Source organism: Mirounga angustirostris, unplaced genomic scaffold (assembly GCF_029215605.1).
Source record: "Mirounga angustirostris isolate CCGP_5_RB_7025 unplaced genomic scaffold, mMirAng1.0.hap1 SCAF_2, whole genome shotgun sequence".
NCBI lineage: Eukaryota > Metazoa > Chordata > Mammalia > Carnivora > Phocidae > Mirounga > Mirounga angustirostris.
Genome location: NW_026991710.1, coordinates 62,255,295 through 62,272,312, shown reverse-complemented (window position 1 = coordinate 62,272,312; position 17,018 = coordinate 62,255,295). Strand labels below are relative to the sequence as shown.

General features: G+C 34.0%; 1 protein-coding gene across 7 annotated transcripts in view; it reads left to right on the top strand.

Annotated features, from left to right (window-relative positions):
• Positions 1–17,018, top strand: part of CNOT6L (CCR4-NOT transcription complex subunit 6 like) — a 114,691-nt gene that overhangs the window by 60,722 nt on the left and 36,951 nt on the right. For all 7 annotated transcript variants that reach the window (XM_045880930.3, XM_045880933.3, XM_045880932.3 and 4 more), the window contains one exon: positions 8,995–9,084. In XM_045880930.3, coding sequence (XP_045736886.2) covers positions 8,995–9,084 — 90 coding nt within the window. The remainder of the gene's footprint in view (positions 1–8,994; positions 9,085–17,018) is intronic.

Sequence of the window (17,018 nt, the reverse complement as noted above, 5' to 3'; positions counted from 1 at the left end):
TAGTTTCTAGAAGTTTTCTTCTGTTTTGCTAATCCTTATGTGAGGGCTGAATTTTATCAAATGCATCATCTATTGTGGGATAATTTTCTCATTTCATAGGTTGATTAATAAATTATATCTATACATTTTTTCTACTTATTTGTTCATTTTTTAAAATTTATTTAAGTAATCTCTACACCCAATGTGGGGCTTGAACTCATGACCCTGAGATCAAGAGTCAGATTTTCTTCTGACTGAGCCAGCCAGGTGCCCCCATTTTTTCCAGTTTAAACTCACTTGCATTACTGAGATAAATCCATCGTGGTGCATTTTGATAATATTTGTCAAGGACTGTGAAGGCCCTGAGATTTTTTTTTTTTTTTAAGATTTTATTTATTTGACAGAGACAGAGAGAGGGAACAAAGGCAGGGGGAGTGGGAGAGGGAGAAGCAGGCCTCCCGCTGACCAGGGAACTTGATGCGGGGCTTGATCCCAGGACCCTGGGATCATGACCTGAACCGAAGGCAGATGCCCAACGACTGAGCCACCCAGGCACCCCAAGGCCCTGAGATTTTACTCTACTAATAAGTTAATAAGTTAGCCAATTTTTGTTTCATGGATAGTGGCAGAAGACAATGAGACTCCTGGGTCAGAGACAAAGAATGTTATCACTTCAGACAACAAGATGGGCCCAGACATATGCTTTATACACAGTGAGTTTGCATTGGAACTGAGTAGTTCATGTCCAACACTCCAGCACTTTTCAAGCAAGCACCGAATACTGTAGTGAGCAGCAAAAAACTAGTTCTGATTCCCCAGGGGGGCAAAGAGTTACATGGAAATATTGCTGTGGTTGCCTTAACCTGTTTAGTTGCCTATATAACTAGCTATAGAAACTGCTCAGTATCAGACTCATAGGCCTCAGAATCTGTCACACTCACCAGGAATGAAGAGGGAAGCACAGGTCCCTGGTGAACTGCCTCTCCCAACAAAAAAAATTTTAGGAATTTTAAACATATGCTCATGAACAAGACAGACCTAAGTAAGATTCTTAATCAGTTCTCTTAAGGAGTTTGTATAAGATTGAACTAATGTGTTCCTTGAAATTTTGGTAGAATAATTCTATAAAACTCTCATTGCCAGTTGTTTCTTTGTGGAAGATACTTAAATACCATCCCAGTATATTTGTAGTTACAAGAACCATTGACGATTGTTAGTTCTGTTGGACTGTATATGTACTATTGGAATTTGTTAGCTTTTTAATTTTTCAAATTTATTTGCATGAAAGTTCATAATATTGTCTTGATATATTTTTAGACTCTGTTCTGTTTATAGCTGTATCACCCACTCTTCATTTCTAACATTGCTTATTTGTGCTATTTTTTTCTGGTGTAGCCTCCCCAGGGATTTTGTCAGTTATGTTATTTTCATTGAATCAGTGTTGCCTTTTATTTTTCAAAAACTGGTTCATTTCTGTGTTTCTTTATTCTGTTTTGTCTAGATATATATTTTCCTTTTTTCTCTTTTTAAGTTGGATATATGGTTTAGTTTATACTTAGATTTTCTTATTTTATGTAAGCATTTAAGTAAGGCTATAAATACGCCTATTTGGCTCTTTTTGTTGTTGTTGCATCCCACAATTTTGATATGAAGTATTTTCATTTTTGTTTTGGCCTAAGTACTTTTAATATAGGTTATCATATCTTCTTTGATCCATTGATTATTTAACATTTCCATTCATACATGATTTTAAATATATCTTTTTTTTAATTGTTAGCATTAAAGTTAACTGCATTATACGCAGTTAGGGTAACCTGTATGAACCCATTCTTTGACATTCGTTGATTCTTCTTTATGACCTAGTATGTGATCAATTTTTGTAAATGTTTTACTGCATCAGAAAGAATATTGTTTTTCTAATTGTTGGGCACAGGTCTATATATTTGTCCATTAGGTCAAATTTGTTGCTCAAATTTTTTATATCTTTGCAAATTTTTGACTCTTTGCTCTTTTAGTAATTAAGGTGATTAATGCTAAAATTTCCACTAAAATTGTGGATTTGCTCATTTCCCCATGTAGTTCACTCAGTTTTTGCTTTATATTCTTCGAGATTATTTTATTAGGTATACCACCTACACCTATATATTGCTGTATATTTGCTGTATTGTATATATTTCTAAACCATCTAGTGAATAGAATCTGATATTAGGTAGTGTGAGCCTCTTCCTCCCTTGTTAAATATTTTTATCTATGGTCTATGTTGTCTAATATTACAGCTGTGCAAGTTTTCTTTTGGTTAATGTTTGTCTAATATATCTTTTCTCATCTGTTTACTTTCAACCTTTCTGTGTACTTATGCTTAGGTGTATCTCTTACAAATAGTATATAGCTGGACTTTGCCTTTTTTTTTTTTTTTAAAGATTTATTTGAGAGAGAGAGAGCACGTGTGCAAGCAGGGGGAGGGGCAGAGGGAGAGGGAGACAAGCAGACTCCCTGCTGAGGCAGGGGGAGCCCAGTGTGGGACTCGATCCCAGGACTCTGAGATCATGAACTGAGCCGAAATCAAGGGTCCAGTGTTTAACCGACTGAGCCCTCCAGGCACCCCTGGACTTTGTTTTTAATCCATTCTGACTTTATTTTGTTTTTAATGTGGGTTCAGATCAGTTGCCTCACATATATTGTAATTATGGATTTTTTAAATTATACTATCCTACCTTTTGATATCACTGGTTATGTAGCATGAGATCTTCAACTTCATGATTATTTTTCACGTTTGCTTTTATACCTTTAGATGCTATACATTTCCATACAAATTTTTGAATCAGCTTACTATTTTTGCAAAATATCCTGCTAAAATTTTTTTCGGGCTTGTGATGAACACCTAGATCAGTCTGAGGAGATTCAGTTTCTTAATCTTGAGACTTAAGATTGTGTTTTCCAATCTATTAATACAGTATATCTCTTCATTTATGCAGGCCTTCTTTACTTTCTTTAATGCTTTATAGTTTTCAGCATGTGGATCTTACAAATATTTTGCGGTATTTATACTTGATATTTTTGATGCTGTTGTAAATGGTAGTGCTTTTTAAATTTCTTGTTATTCATTGATATTATAGAATTAAAATGCAGTTGATTTTTAAATATATTGACCTGGTCTCTCTCAACATTTGTAAACTTTTACAAACTTTTAATCTGTGAATAGAAACTGTTTCAGTTCTTCCTTTCTGTTACATATTCTTTTAATTTGTTTCCTTATCACATTGGTGATAGTATTAGGAGAGTATTAAATACATGTGATGAGAGTGCACATCCTTGCCTTGTTCTCAATTTTAGGGAAAAGCAGTCTCTCACCATTAATATATAAGTGACAAGTTTGTTGGTAGATGCTTTTTCAGGTTAAATAAATTTCTTTCTATTTCATATTTGCTTGAAGGTTTTGTCATTGATGCAAGTCGAATTTGGTCAAATACTTTGTGTGTGACTGTAGAGATGATCATGTAACTTTTCTTCTTTAGTCTGTTTATATGTTGAATTACATTAATGATTTTCAGATGTTGAACCAGCCTCTATTCCCATTTTAAAAATGACTTGGTGATTATGTATTCTCACTCTAATATATTGAGATATATTATCTAAATATATACACTAGTATATATCTAAATGTATACTATTTTATTGAGGATTTATACATTAATGATCATAAGCCATATTGTGTAGTGTTTTTCTTACAATGTCTTTGCTTTCAGAATACTGGTGACCTCATAAAATGAGTTTGAAAGTGTAACTAACACTTCTTTTTTCTGGAATAGTTTGCATAACATTTGTATTACTGCTTTCTTAAATGGTTGGTAGAATTTTCCAGTAAAACCATATGGATCTGGAATTATCTTTGTTGAAAAGTTTTTAACTAATTCAATTTCTTTCATCGATAAAGGACATTGAGATTATCCATTTCTTAGTATAGACACTCTAGCTTTTTTCTGTTTGCATGGCATACATTTTTCTATTCTTTTACTTTCAATCTATTTGTGTCTTTGAATCTATATTGTATCTTTTGTGGACAGCATATGATGAATTATGTTTTATTCATTCTGCTAATCTCTGCATTTTAATCAGTTTAATCCACTTATACTTAATGTATTTGCTGATAAGGTAGGATTTTTGTCGCCATTTTGCTATTTTCTATGTCTTAGTGCCTTCTTGTTCCTCTGTTTCTCAATTAATGCCTTTTTTTTGTGTGTTAAATGAGTATTTTCCAGTGTACCAATTTCATTCCCTTTTTTCTTTTGCTATATTATATTGAGCTGTTTTTTTAGTGATTACTCTGGGGGTTGAAATTAACATCTTATTTATAGTATTCTTAATTTGGATTAATATCAACTTAATTTAAATAATATAAAAAAACTTTGCACCTATAGCTCCATTCACTTCTCATTTATGCTGTTATTGTCGTAAGTATTATCTTGGTACATTGTGTGGCCATCAACATAGATTTATCATTTTTGCTGTATGCAGTTGTCTCTTAGATTGAAAATGATAAAACCACTAATTATATTTATGCTGTCTTCATAGATACCTATGTAGTTACTTTTATTGGTACTCTTTATTTTTGTCATATGGATTCAAGTTACCATCCAGTGTCCTTTCATTTCATCCTGTAGGAATCCCTTTCATATTTTCTGTAGTGCCGATCTAGTCACAAACTCATTCAGTTTTTGTTTATCTGGGAATGTCTTAATTTCTCCTTCATCTAAGAAGGATATTTTTGCTAGATACAGAATTCTTAGTTGACAGTTTTTTTCTTTTAGCACTTTGAATATGTCATTCTTCTACGTTTTGGCCTCTGTAGGTTTTTGTTTTTTGTTTTTTGTTTTTTTAAGACTTTATTTTTAAGTAATCTCTACACCCAACACGGGGCTTGAACCTATGACCCCGAGATCAAGAGCTACATGTTCTACTGACTGAGCCATTGAAATCTGTTCAGTTTAGTGTTCAGCTTCTGACTTGTGCACAGCCTCAAGATGAGGAAGAGGTGAGAGCTTAGGCTGTTTTCAGGTCTTTCCTAAGCATATGCAAAGCCAGCCACGTTTACAGTTTTCTAGATAACCTGGAATATATCAGAACTTTTCAAAGCCTTTAGTGACATCTTACTCCCAAGCTTTTCTTTTAAGCATTTAGGTTAGTCTTTTGTTTGCCTTACCTGTTTCTATGAGCTCAGACAGCCATAAGTTAAATCATTTACCAGTAATGGTTTCCTCAAACATGCCCTTACACCCTCTCCCCCCTTCAGGTGGAAGGCTTTTAGCACTTGGCAAGAGTCAAGGAACTGCCACCACACAAGTCAGATAAATGGCTACTTTGGGGAATGAGGTTTTGAAAGGCTCTAGCTCAATTTTGGTTGCCAGGTTGCCAGGCTGCCTTGGCAGTGAGGGACTAGAAGAAGGCAAAAATTCCACAAATTACTGTCCTTACCCATATTCTGCCATTTTGCTCTTGTGAAGGAGCACATTTTTGGAGGTCCTTACTCTGCCATTTTTGGCTGAGTTTTCTATCCATTTCTTTTTGAGTGAGGTGTGATATTTTCTGTCTTTCAAGGAATTTGGTCATTTTTTCTGTTATTGAACTTAAGAACAAAGCTTTCTTAGTATTCCCTGTCCTGATGTCCCAAGATCTATTCCTTATTTAATTCTTGGTATTTATTGAGTTGTGTCTTTTTTTTTTTTTTTCTTGATCAAGTGTAGGTTTATCAATTTTTTTTGTCTCTCTTTTCAAAGTACCATGTTTAGGTTCAGTAGTAGTCTCATGTTTTTGGTTGTAAATTTTATCGATTTCTGCTCTTTATTATTTCTTTCTGGTTTCTTTGGGGTTCATTTGCTCTTCTTTTTTAAGATTGTTAATATGGAAGTTAAGTCATTGATTTTAGATTTTTTTTTCCAGTATAAGGATTTAATGCTATAAACTTCCCTCTAGACACTGACTTAGGTTCATCTTACAATTTTGATAATGTATTTTCATTTAAATTAAAATTTTTTGTGACTTTGTCTTTAACCCATAGATTATTTACAAGTATGATGTTTAATTTCAAAGTACTTGGAGATTTTCTAGTTCTCTGTTGTTGTTTTCTGGTTTTTTTTTATGGTCAGTATGCTCTGATTTCATTTCTTTTAAACATGTTACAGTTTTTCTGGCCCAGAATATGGTCTGTCTTGGTGAAATGTTCCTGTAACTTGAAAAGATTGTATATTTTCCTCTTTTTGAGTACAGTATTACATAAATATCAGGTCAAGTTGGTTGGTGTGTTTTTCTGATCTCCATCTTTACTTCCTTTGTTTACTTTTTTGTTGATAACTAGTGGAGGAGTGTTGAAGTTTTCAATACCATTTTGTACCCTTTGAAAATATTCCCACTGTATTCCAGCTTCCATTGTTGCTAATGAACTTGATTGCCATTACCATGTTTTTTGTTTTGGTTTTGTTTTAAGTAATTGGTTATTTTCCTTAATAGGTTTTATAGTTTTCTACTTGCAATTGGCATTCTCTAGTTTGCAGTACAAAGTAAAATGAAGTCCTTTCATATACTTCTTTGTATACATTGTGCTGCTTGGGTCAGTTTATTCTTTTTTTTTTTTTTTCCCCCAGTTTGATTTTTTTTTTTAATTTTTTATTGTTATGTTAATCACCATACATTACATCATTAGTTTTTGATGTAGTGTTCCATGATTCATTGTTTGTGCATAACACCCAGTGCTCCATGCAGAACATGCCCTCTTTAATACCCATCACCAGGCTAACCCATTCTCCAACCCCCCTCCCCTCTAGAACCCTCAGTTTGTTTTTCAGAGTCCATTGTCTCTCATGGTTCATCTCCCCCTCCAATTTCCCCCACTTCATTAGTTTATTCATTTTTAAAAAGTTTATCTTTTGAAAGTTTGCACCCTTTTTCTTTTTAAATAATGCATTTTCTCACTTCTTTCCAAACTCTCTTTCTGGCTAGGACTTAGGCTGTGTTTACTGTTTGCTGCTGTTGTATATCAGAGTCTAAAATTTCCTTCAGTTTTCTTGTTTTTATCTCCTCTTTTGCCTTTGGGTTTTCTCAGAGACTCTGAGGCTTATAGTTCCATTTACCATAATCATCTTATTACACAGGAGCAATACTAAAGTGGTTGTAAGATGTGGAAAGAGAGGAAGAGTCCTGTAGTTTTATGATTAGGTCTCAGTCTTTTAATGGGCCTTTGAGTTAGATATGCTCCTTTCTACTCTCTCTGCCCCAAATCAGGCTAGAGGGGGCTGGAGTGTGGGGTATTTACTTGAAGTTAAATGGTAAAGCCTCACCTGATTATATTCTGGTAAAAAGTTTTCCTTGCATGCAGGACTTGTTAAGGAGAGCATTACCCCCTCCCCCACGCCCCCACTCCCCCACTCTCCCTTTCCCACCAGAAGCACAAGGGGAATTTTTTTCCAGTCTTTATATAAAAAACCTGGTGGGGCTCTTGGAGATAAAACTCAGGGAAGTGTTAGAGGCTCCTAAGATTGGGTCCCTTTGATTTTTTTTTTTTTTTTTTAACTCTCAAGCTAATTTTCTCCAAGCCTCCACCAGTTTGTCAGTTATGACGCAAAGTGTGCCAACTGATACTAGTTCCATTTCTGGGCTTCTGTATCCGGACTTTTGCTGCCACTCGGCTGTGATTTTCTATATCTGCTTGTTTGTGTTCAGGGCAGCAGTTTGCCTTATGACTTCAATTGTGGAGTTCTTCATATGTTGAGCCAGAGACCCAACTCCTGTTCTCTATTTCTAGAGCTCCAATTTAATATATGTTAAGATTTCTTATCTAACTCACATATCTGTTACTGTCTCCTACTTTATATCTTTTTGACTCTTGGTGATGCATTTTTGGTAGTTTCTTTGAATGTATTTTTTCTGTTCACTAATTTTATTTTTAGTTGTGTCTGATGTACTGCCTAACTCATTGATCATAGTTTTTTCCCCCTAATACTTTGAATTATAGTTATATATTAAAATACCAAATGTTTTAGTATGTACTGTGACTAATTTTGATAAAAGTATACACATGTGTTACCACTGCCTACCTTAAGATATAGAGCATTTTTGTCACACCAGGAAATTTCCTTTTTCTCTTTCAAGTGAATTGGAAACTGCCAACCAGATTTTCACCACAGTTGAAATATACCAGCAATATGAGAGTTCCAAATACTCTACTTTTTTTTTTTAAATCACTTTCTGGTCAATATTTTTAAATTTTAGCCATTCTGCTGAGTTTGTGTGTTGAAGATTTTGTTTGCTTCAGTAGTTAAAACCTTTGTTTCTGGAAGTTCCATGGTTTTTGTCTTTTGAAATCTGTTTGCAAGACTGTTGTTTCATGCCTGTCTCAACAAATTCCTCCTTTATTTCTTAAGGGAATATATAGACTGTTAACAATAGCTTTTTTTTTTTGATATTTGATACATCTGTACTGTTAGTACTCAGATATTCCTGATCACCATAATGAAAAAATTCTTATTTTCTTCTCACATTTCACTAACTCATGTTTGTACAAGGTTTTCTTTTCACTTGAAATATCTTCCTTTCTCCATATGTAATATAAATATTCTAACTAGGAAGGCCCTCCCTTTTTTTTTTTTTTTATGATAGCATTCATTCTTTCTCATATAGGACTGTTCCGTCTTCAAAGATAAATGTAGAACTTACAAAGGTTAATTCAGGGTGTTGAATTGTGATATTACTTCAGAATTGACTAAGATTAATAAGTACATTTATATATGTGATTTTGGCAAACAAATTGTGGATATATAGTATAAACAGTGAAATCGAGAAAACATTTTTGAAATCTTATGACTATCTTAACAGTATTTCTTTAGATTCACATAATTTCTTTAAATTTATGTAACTGACTAAATACTTTAAAATTCACTTTACAAAATTAGTATTTTATTGTGTACATTTGTCTGGTCTTACAATTGTAAGTCTTACAGATTTTATTTTTTTATTCTGCTTTAGGCAATCCTTTATCACAGGATATTCTCAATTTATACCAGGACCCAGATGGAACCCGAAAGCTACTGAACTTCATGCTTGACAATCTTGCAGGTAACTCTTAGTGATTAGTCAGTGAACTCTACATGTATTACTACTAGCTAATATGTCACATGTTGCTTAAGAGCATCTGACCATTTTTTTTTTTTTTAATAACTTCTCATAGTTTTAGAATTCTTCCTATTATGGGACATTCTTTTCATATACTGAGAGCTTTCTATTTACCAAGCAATATATTAGGAGCTTTAATTACATTATCTCATTTAATTTTTCTAAGAACCTAAGAGGTCCCAATTTTTACTGGTATTCTACAGATGCAAGTTCTGAGATTGGGAGAATGAATTAATTTTCCCAAGTTAACATAGCTGATTAATGCCAGAGCTGTGAACCCAAGATTCTCTTGCTCTTAATCACAAATACATAGTTATTAATTGTTTGAATTTGATGGAGATTACGTGGATCCCATACACTGTACACATTTTTTGTGCATGAAATTACTAGTTTGATTCACTACACAGTTGTGGAAATTTTGCAAGCAGGATTTTGATCAAGAACACTAGAGCTATCTGACTAAAATAGTTATATTCCAAATGGAAATTTTTCTATATAAGGAATCTTTTAAGTATTTGACTTAAAACCTTTTTTTTTTTGCTTAAGCACTCAAAATATGTATTTATGTATCTACACTCAAAGTATGTAGATGCTTAAATTCAGATCTTTTTCTTGGAATAATGTCTTTCTAAAATACAGAATCCTGAAACAGAGCGAGAGAAATGTAGATTCTAGCATGAGGCCATCATCACAGTATGTTGTCTGTACTTTTTTTTTTTTTAAGAAAAGGGTGGAATTTAATCTTTATTTACAGGATATGTACTCTTTTTAATTCTCTCCATTACAGAAGACACCTGCATACAAAATTTTTTTAAAATAGTAATATTTACAATAATGTAAAACCAAATTAATATCCTCTAAAATTTTTTGGCTATAAAGACTAAAATTTGATTGATGGGAGAGAGATAATAAACTTAAGAGGTCCTTTTAGTAATAAATTAAGAATATATGGCTAAGAGTTTAGCTATGTATGTGTGTGTGTGTGTATATATATATATAGTATGTGTACGCTATTTCCTTCCTGCTTTAAAAATACATATCTTCATTGTCTAAATAGATGTAGCCACTTGATCATTCATACGGCATGTGTGTGGGGTGTATGTGTGTGTAATTTATAAGAAGTTCTTCTGTACTTTAGATAGAAGACATTTGTTGGTGTATATATTGCAGGTATCTTCTCCCATGCTATCGTTTGCCTTTCCTCTTTCTTAATTTGTCTTTTGATGAACAGAAAACATCTTAAATAATTGAATTTATTGGTCTTTTCTAGTATGGTATTGCTTTTGTGTCCTGTTTAAGAACTTTTCCCTACCTCAAGCTCAAGGATATATTTTCCTGTATCTAAAAATTCCATTTTTTACTTGTAACATTTAAAGCTAGTATCTTCCTAGAATTGCAATTTGTGTAACACAGGAGTCAATTTTCATAACTTTTTCATGATAATAGATTAAACTGACCTTGAGCCATTTATTGAAAAGACTGTCCTTTCATTACTGTTTTTTAGTGTCATCTTTGTCATAAATTGTCATTGTATGTATGGGTTTATTTCTGATGTTTTGTATTCTCTATTCATTTCTAGTAGTCTTTTTTTTTTTTTTTTTAAGATTTTATTTATTTATTTGACAGAGAGAGACACAGCAAGAGAGGGAACACAAGCAGGGGGAGTGGGAGAGGGAGAAGCAGGCTCCCCGCCGAGCAGGGAGCCCCATGCGGGACTCGATCCCAGGACCCTGGGATCATGACCTGAGCTGAAGGCAGATGCTTAACGACTGAGCCACCCAGGCGCCCTCATTTCCAGTAGTCTTTATGGCAATATAACAGTGTCTTTAATTATGGTCTTTTTATAAAATGTCTTAAGATTCAGTAGACTAAGTCTCTCCTCTTGATTTGATTCTAAAGTCTAAGCTAGTTTTGCCCTATGCTTCCTTTACCTTGTATTTTCATTAAAATTGTTGGAATTGGCTTTTCTAATTTCTCCCCTCCCCAAAAGGTAGGGATTAAGTTTGAGAATATATTGAATCTATAGGTTGCTTTGGAAAGAATTGACATGTTTACAACACTGGATTTTCTAACCTAACAATGTTGGTTATTCGTTGATTTATTGTGCTTTCTCTAATTTCTCCCAGTATTGAGTTTTATTTAGGTTTCTGTGTAGTGGTCTTCACGGTTTTTATTACATTTATTCTAGGTATTGACTTTTTTGATGCCCTCATAAACAGTCTTTTTGGAAATGAATCTTAATAAGATTATTATTGCTTATTTATGGAATATAGTTGGGTTTTGTATATTTATTGGTATTCAGGTACCTTGCTGAACACTTGTAAATGCCTTTGGTAAATACATATTCAGCCACTTTGCTAAACTCTTTTTAATCCTAATTTATTTTTATTTCAGTTTCTACAGTTGTATCATCTGTGAATAATGACACTTTTATTACTCTCTAATTCTTGTATCTTTTATTTCTTTTTCTTGCCCTATTGCCCTTGCTAAAATCACTAGTAGATGCTAACTAAAAGTAGTGATAATTTGTCTAATTTCAAAATTTATTAGCTTTTAATAATTACAAATAAATGTGACATTCACCATAATTTTTACATAGTTAACGTTAAGGAAGTTTATCAGATTAATAAGTTTTCTTCTGTTCCTAGCTTGTTCTTCTATTCCTATTCTATTCTCCTATTCCTTTTATTTCTTTAAATATGTTTTTAATTTTTTAGTATGAACAAATGTTTTATCAAATGCTCTTTCTCTATTAAGATGAGCATATATTTTCTGTCCTTTATTCTGCTAATTTGGTAAATATTTATTTTTCATGTTATACCACCTTTGTATTCTTAAATTCAAGTAGGTTGTAGTATAGTATTTTTATATATCCCTTTATTCAGCTTGCTAATATTTTACTTAGGATTTTTTGCATGTGAGTTTGAGTGAGATTGGCCAATAATTTTCCTTTCTTCAGTATCCTTGTCAGGTTTTAATATAAAGATTATACTGGCATCATAAAATTTATTTTCTGTTATTTGGAAGAGTATATTTGAGATTGGTGTTTTTTTGTGTTGTTGTTGTTTTTAAGATTTTATTCATTTGTCTGACATAGAGCTCCCCCTCTGATGTCCCCCTGCTTCATTTTTCCCTTCCTTCTCCTAATGTCCTCCATGCTATTCCTTATGTTCCACAAATGAGTGAAACCATATGATAATTGACTTTCTCTACTTATTTCACTTAGCATAATCTCTTCCAGTTCCATCCATGTTGATGTAAAAGTTGGGTTTTCATCCTTTCTGATGGCTGAGTAATATTCCATTGTATATAAGGGTCACATCTTCTTCATCCATTCGTCTGTTGAAGGGCATCTCAGGGATATTCAAATCAAAACCACATTGAGATACCACCTTACACCAGTTCAAATGGCAAAAATTGACAAGGCAAGAAACAGCATGTTGGAGAGGTTGTGGAGAAAGGGGAACCCTCTTACACTGTTGGTGGGAATGCAAGTTGGTACAGCCACTTTGGAAAACCGTGTGGAGGTGCCTCAAAAAGTTAAAATAGAGCTACCCTATGACCCAGCAATTACACTACTGGGCATTTACCCCAAAGATACAGATGTAGTGAAAAGAAGGGAAACCTAGAGTTCTGATTTGAAATTCTTTTCTGGTTGGTCTAGATATCACAATATACATATTTAGCATAATCTACTGATAATGGTTTTATCACTTCAAGTGCATTATTGCTGCCTAACTTCCATTTATGTGCCTTCATACTCCCCACTTTTATTAAAATGTAATTGTCTCTAATATTTCCTCTACCTACACAGAGTACCACACAGATGTTATAATTTGTGCTTTAACTCTCAGATATGATTTAAGAAGCTCATGTGGAGAGGATAATCCATTGCGTTTACCCCTAATTTTACTGCTTGTTCTTTACTTTTTGATGTTCCAGTTCTTCTGTTATTATTTCCTTTCTGTTTAGACAGCTTCCTTTAGCCATTTTTTAAGGGCAGGTCTGCTAAGAACAAAGTTTCATGGTTTTCCTTTTATAACATTTTTATTTCCTCCGATTTCTTTTTTTTTAAATTTTTTAAAAGACTTTATTAGAGAGAGAGAGAAAGAGAGAAAGCGAGCACAAGCAGGGGGAGGGGCAGAGGGAGAGGGAGAAGCAGACTCCCTGCTGAGCAGGGACTGGATCCCTGGATTCAGAGATCATGACCTGAGCCAAAGGCAGACACTTAACCGACTGAGCCACCCAGGTGCCCCAATTTCCCCTTGATTTCGAAGGGAACTTTTGCAAGATACAGAATTTGTGGCTTGACAGTTCTTTTCTTCCAGCACTTGAAAATGGGCTACTTCCTCTGGCTGCCATGGTTTCAGAAAAGAAACCCATTGTTCCCTGATAGGTAATGTGTCTTTTCTCTTTGATGTTTTTCAGATTTTTTTTTGTCTTTAGTTTTCAGCAGTTTATGATGTGTCTTGGTGTGGACTTCTTTGGGTTTATTCTACTTGAAGTTTGCTCACCTTCTTGAATTTGTACGTTTATGTCATTTACCAAATTTGAGACATTTTAGCCATTATCTCTTAGAATACTTTTTAAGCCCATGCTCTTTCTTCTCTTCCTTCTGGACTCTGATGATATGAGTCATAGAGCTTTTGTTAACAGTTCCACAGGTCTCTCAAGCTCTGTTCATTTCCCCCCCCCCCAGTTTATTTTCCTTTTAACTGTTCAAATGAAATACTCAGATTCACTCTTTTTTTTTTTTTTTTTTGGTTATCTTTATTTTTGTGCCCTTCTGGTGAGTTTTGTTATTTGATTATTGTATTTTTCAGTTGAGTAATTTCATTTTGGATCTTTTCAAAAAGTAGAACTTATGCTTCTTGGGGCTTTTTATTTTTTCATTTGTTTCAGGAGAATTTGTAATTACTTCTTGAAGCAGCTGTGTATGATGGCTGCTCTAAAATCTGTCAATTTCAACATCTGAATCCTCTCTGTGTTGGTCTCTGTTGATAGTCTTTTCTCATTTAATTTGTGATAATTCCTGGTCTTTGGTATGACCAATGATTTTCAGTTGTATCCTGGATATTTTAAATGTTGTATTTGGAGACTGTTGATCCTTTTAAAATTAAATCTCAATTTTAGCAGGCAGTTGCCCAGTTTAGGTTTAGCATGTGGGTTCTGTCCGCTCTTCCAGGCTCAGCTGACACCCTTACTGTGGGCAAACCAGGCCCAATGCTGCTGGTTACTGGAGTGTTGGGATGGGTTGTCTCTCTTCGGGCTCTATTAGAGAGATTGCCATTAGCATGTTGGATTACCACTGCCACTAAGTGTGTTTCCCACCTAATGCTTGCCGTACGTCTCCTTTTTGGCTTCACTGGCCAGAGAAATCAGGATTTTCTTGCTGCCCTACTCCCTGCCCCCAATCTGTTCCTCATGGCTCCAAGGCTGGTGGCAGTACTGTCTGGCACCTGGTGTAGCATGTATGGGAGATAAAAATGGGAGGATTACTGTTCTATCACATTTTAGGTATGATCCTGAAAGACACATTACTATGTTAACTGCTGTCTCTTCTGTTCATGAGAACAGACTTCCATATTGATTCAAATTCTAGTACTGTGTCTAGGACCATATATATATGTTAAACAGTCTTTATTTGATGGTTTGTCATATCACTGACATTGCAGTTTCATCTTAAAAAACATTAATTTTAAGTATATGTCACACATGAATATATTATTCTCCTTATAAAAATTTCTGTTAAGACTAAAATTTTCTTTGACCAATACCTTTAATTCTATGTCCCCTCTATGGTAAGTAAACACACTTGTAAGTTGGGTTTGTGTTCTTGTAGATATTTTGATAGACATTTACTATAAAAATTATACCAGTAGAAATGTTATGATACTGCTTTTCATGTGTGTTTTTAAAATGTTTTCTAATAAACATACTCTATTTTATCATTATGTATATATTTGAGAGAGAGTGCATGCATAAGCAGGGAGAGGGGCAGAGAGAGAGAGAGAGAGAGAGCGTGCAAATCCTCAAGCAGACTCCTTGCTGAGCTGGGAGCCCAATGCAGGGCTTAATCCGAGGACCCTGAGATCATGAGCTGAGCTGAAATCAAGAGTCATCTGCTTAACTGACTGAGCCACCCAGGCGCCTCATCATTGTATATTTTCTAGTTGTTTTCACTCAGTATTTCTTGTATAGCTTTCCACTTTAGCACACATGTATCTATCCTTTTTTTCTTAAACTATAGCATAGACTTCTGTAAAATGGATATTAGCCATTTACCCTTGTTTTTGCTGTTATAAACAATAGTGTAATATCTATTTGAATGCTTCTTTAAGGAGATAGGGCTGATCCCAGGAAATAGAATTGCTGAGTCACAGGGACATGGATGTTTAAATTTTAAAAGATGATCCAGCTTGTCCTCCCAGATAGCTCCCAGTTTATATTCTTACCAGCTATATATGCAAGTATTCATATCTTATCACCATCATCAGTTCTGGATATATTAAAATTTTGGGGACAACCTGGATAAAAACATGCTCTCTCATCTTTTTATTTTTCCTGGTTACTGGTGAGATAGTGTTTTTTCATAGGTTTTTGGCTCTTTGGATATTGTTGCTGAATACTATGCATTTTACTTACACTGATATATTGTGATGTATTAATTAAAATATGTTAGTAAAGTTTTGGGAAGCACCAGAATGTCAGCATCACCTTATTTTGAGGATTTTTTGATTTCTGAATTTTTAACCATTTGCTATTGATAAGGAACCCAACAGCTAGAAAGTTCGTTTACACTTCATTGTATTTATATATTGGGCTTCCCATTTTTTAGATAGTTGTCATGATTGTGGCATGGCACTCCTGGCAGGCATGATTTTTTCCAGGATTCAATATGTTGATTCAGCTGGATGGTTTGTCATCTTATGATAACCTTCATTCCTTTCCTGGCAAGATATGGACTATGCAAAATAATGTTCATTACACGTTGTGAAAAGTATGGATGTTAAAACATGCATCCTTTAGATAGGCTTTTGGAACACCAAAATGGTTAGTAAAGTGAAACTTTTAAAGATCTTAAATACTCTGGGCAAAATTTCTGTGGCTGGATGAAGATAAGAGTGTTTTGTTTTAAAGGAATACATTTCTCAGCCACTGCATTCCCTGGGAAAATCTCCAAACTTAGAATCTAATTGTCCTGTAATTGTCAGTGTTCTTAAAAGGAAAAAGTAAAAGCAAAGTTACATCTTAACTTAGTGAATTTTCTCTCATCTGATAGTTGGGTAGCTTTTAGTTCAATGGTATTGATAACTATATCTGAGGAATTAATGTTTAACCAGGGCCTTCCTTTTTTCTGTATAATGTAGTTCTAATCTCTTGTTTTACATGGATGTTATAAAATAAAGTTTAAAATTAGGAAATGAAAGCCCCATTATAAAATTCATTAATTTCTATTATGCATTCACATGTATTTTTTTCTATTTTAAAGATATTTGAATATTTCAGTTTATTAGTATTTTGGAACTTCACATAGCTTTGATTTCCCAGCAGGGAAATTTACATTGTTTACATTGGTAATTAAGACATAAGAGTTTACTTAAGGTTGTGGTTTTTGTTTTTTGTTTTTAAGATTTTTATTTATTTTAGAGTGTGAGCAGGGGGAGGGGCAGAGGGAAAGGGAGAAAATCCCAAGCAGACTCCCTGCTGAGAGCAGAGCCCATGGCTGGGCTCATTCCAAGACGCTGAGATCATGACCTGAGCTGAAATCAGGAGTTGGGTGCTTAACCAACTGAGCTACCCAGGTGCCCTGATCTTATTTAAGGTTTTAAATAGGTACTTCTCATAGTGTGTAAATGGAAATGCCAATAATGAGT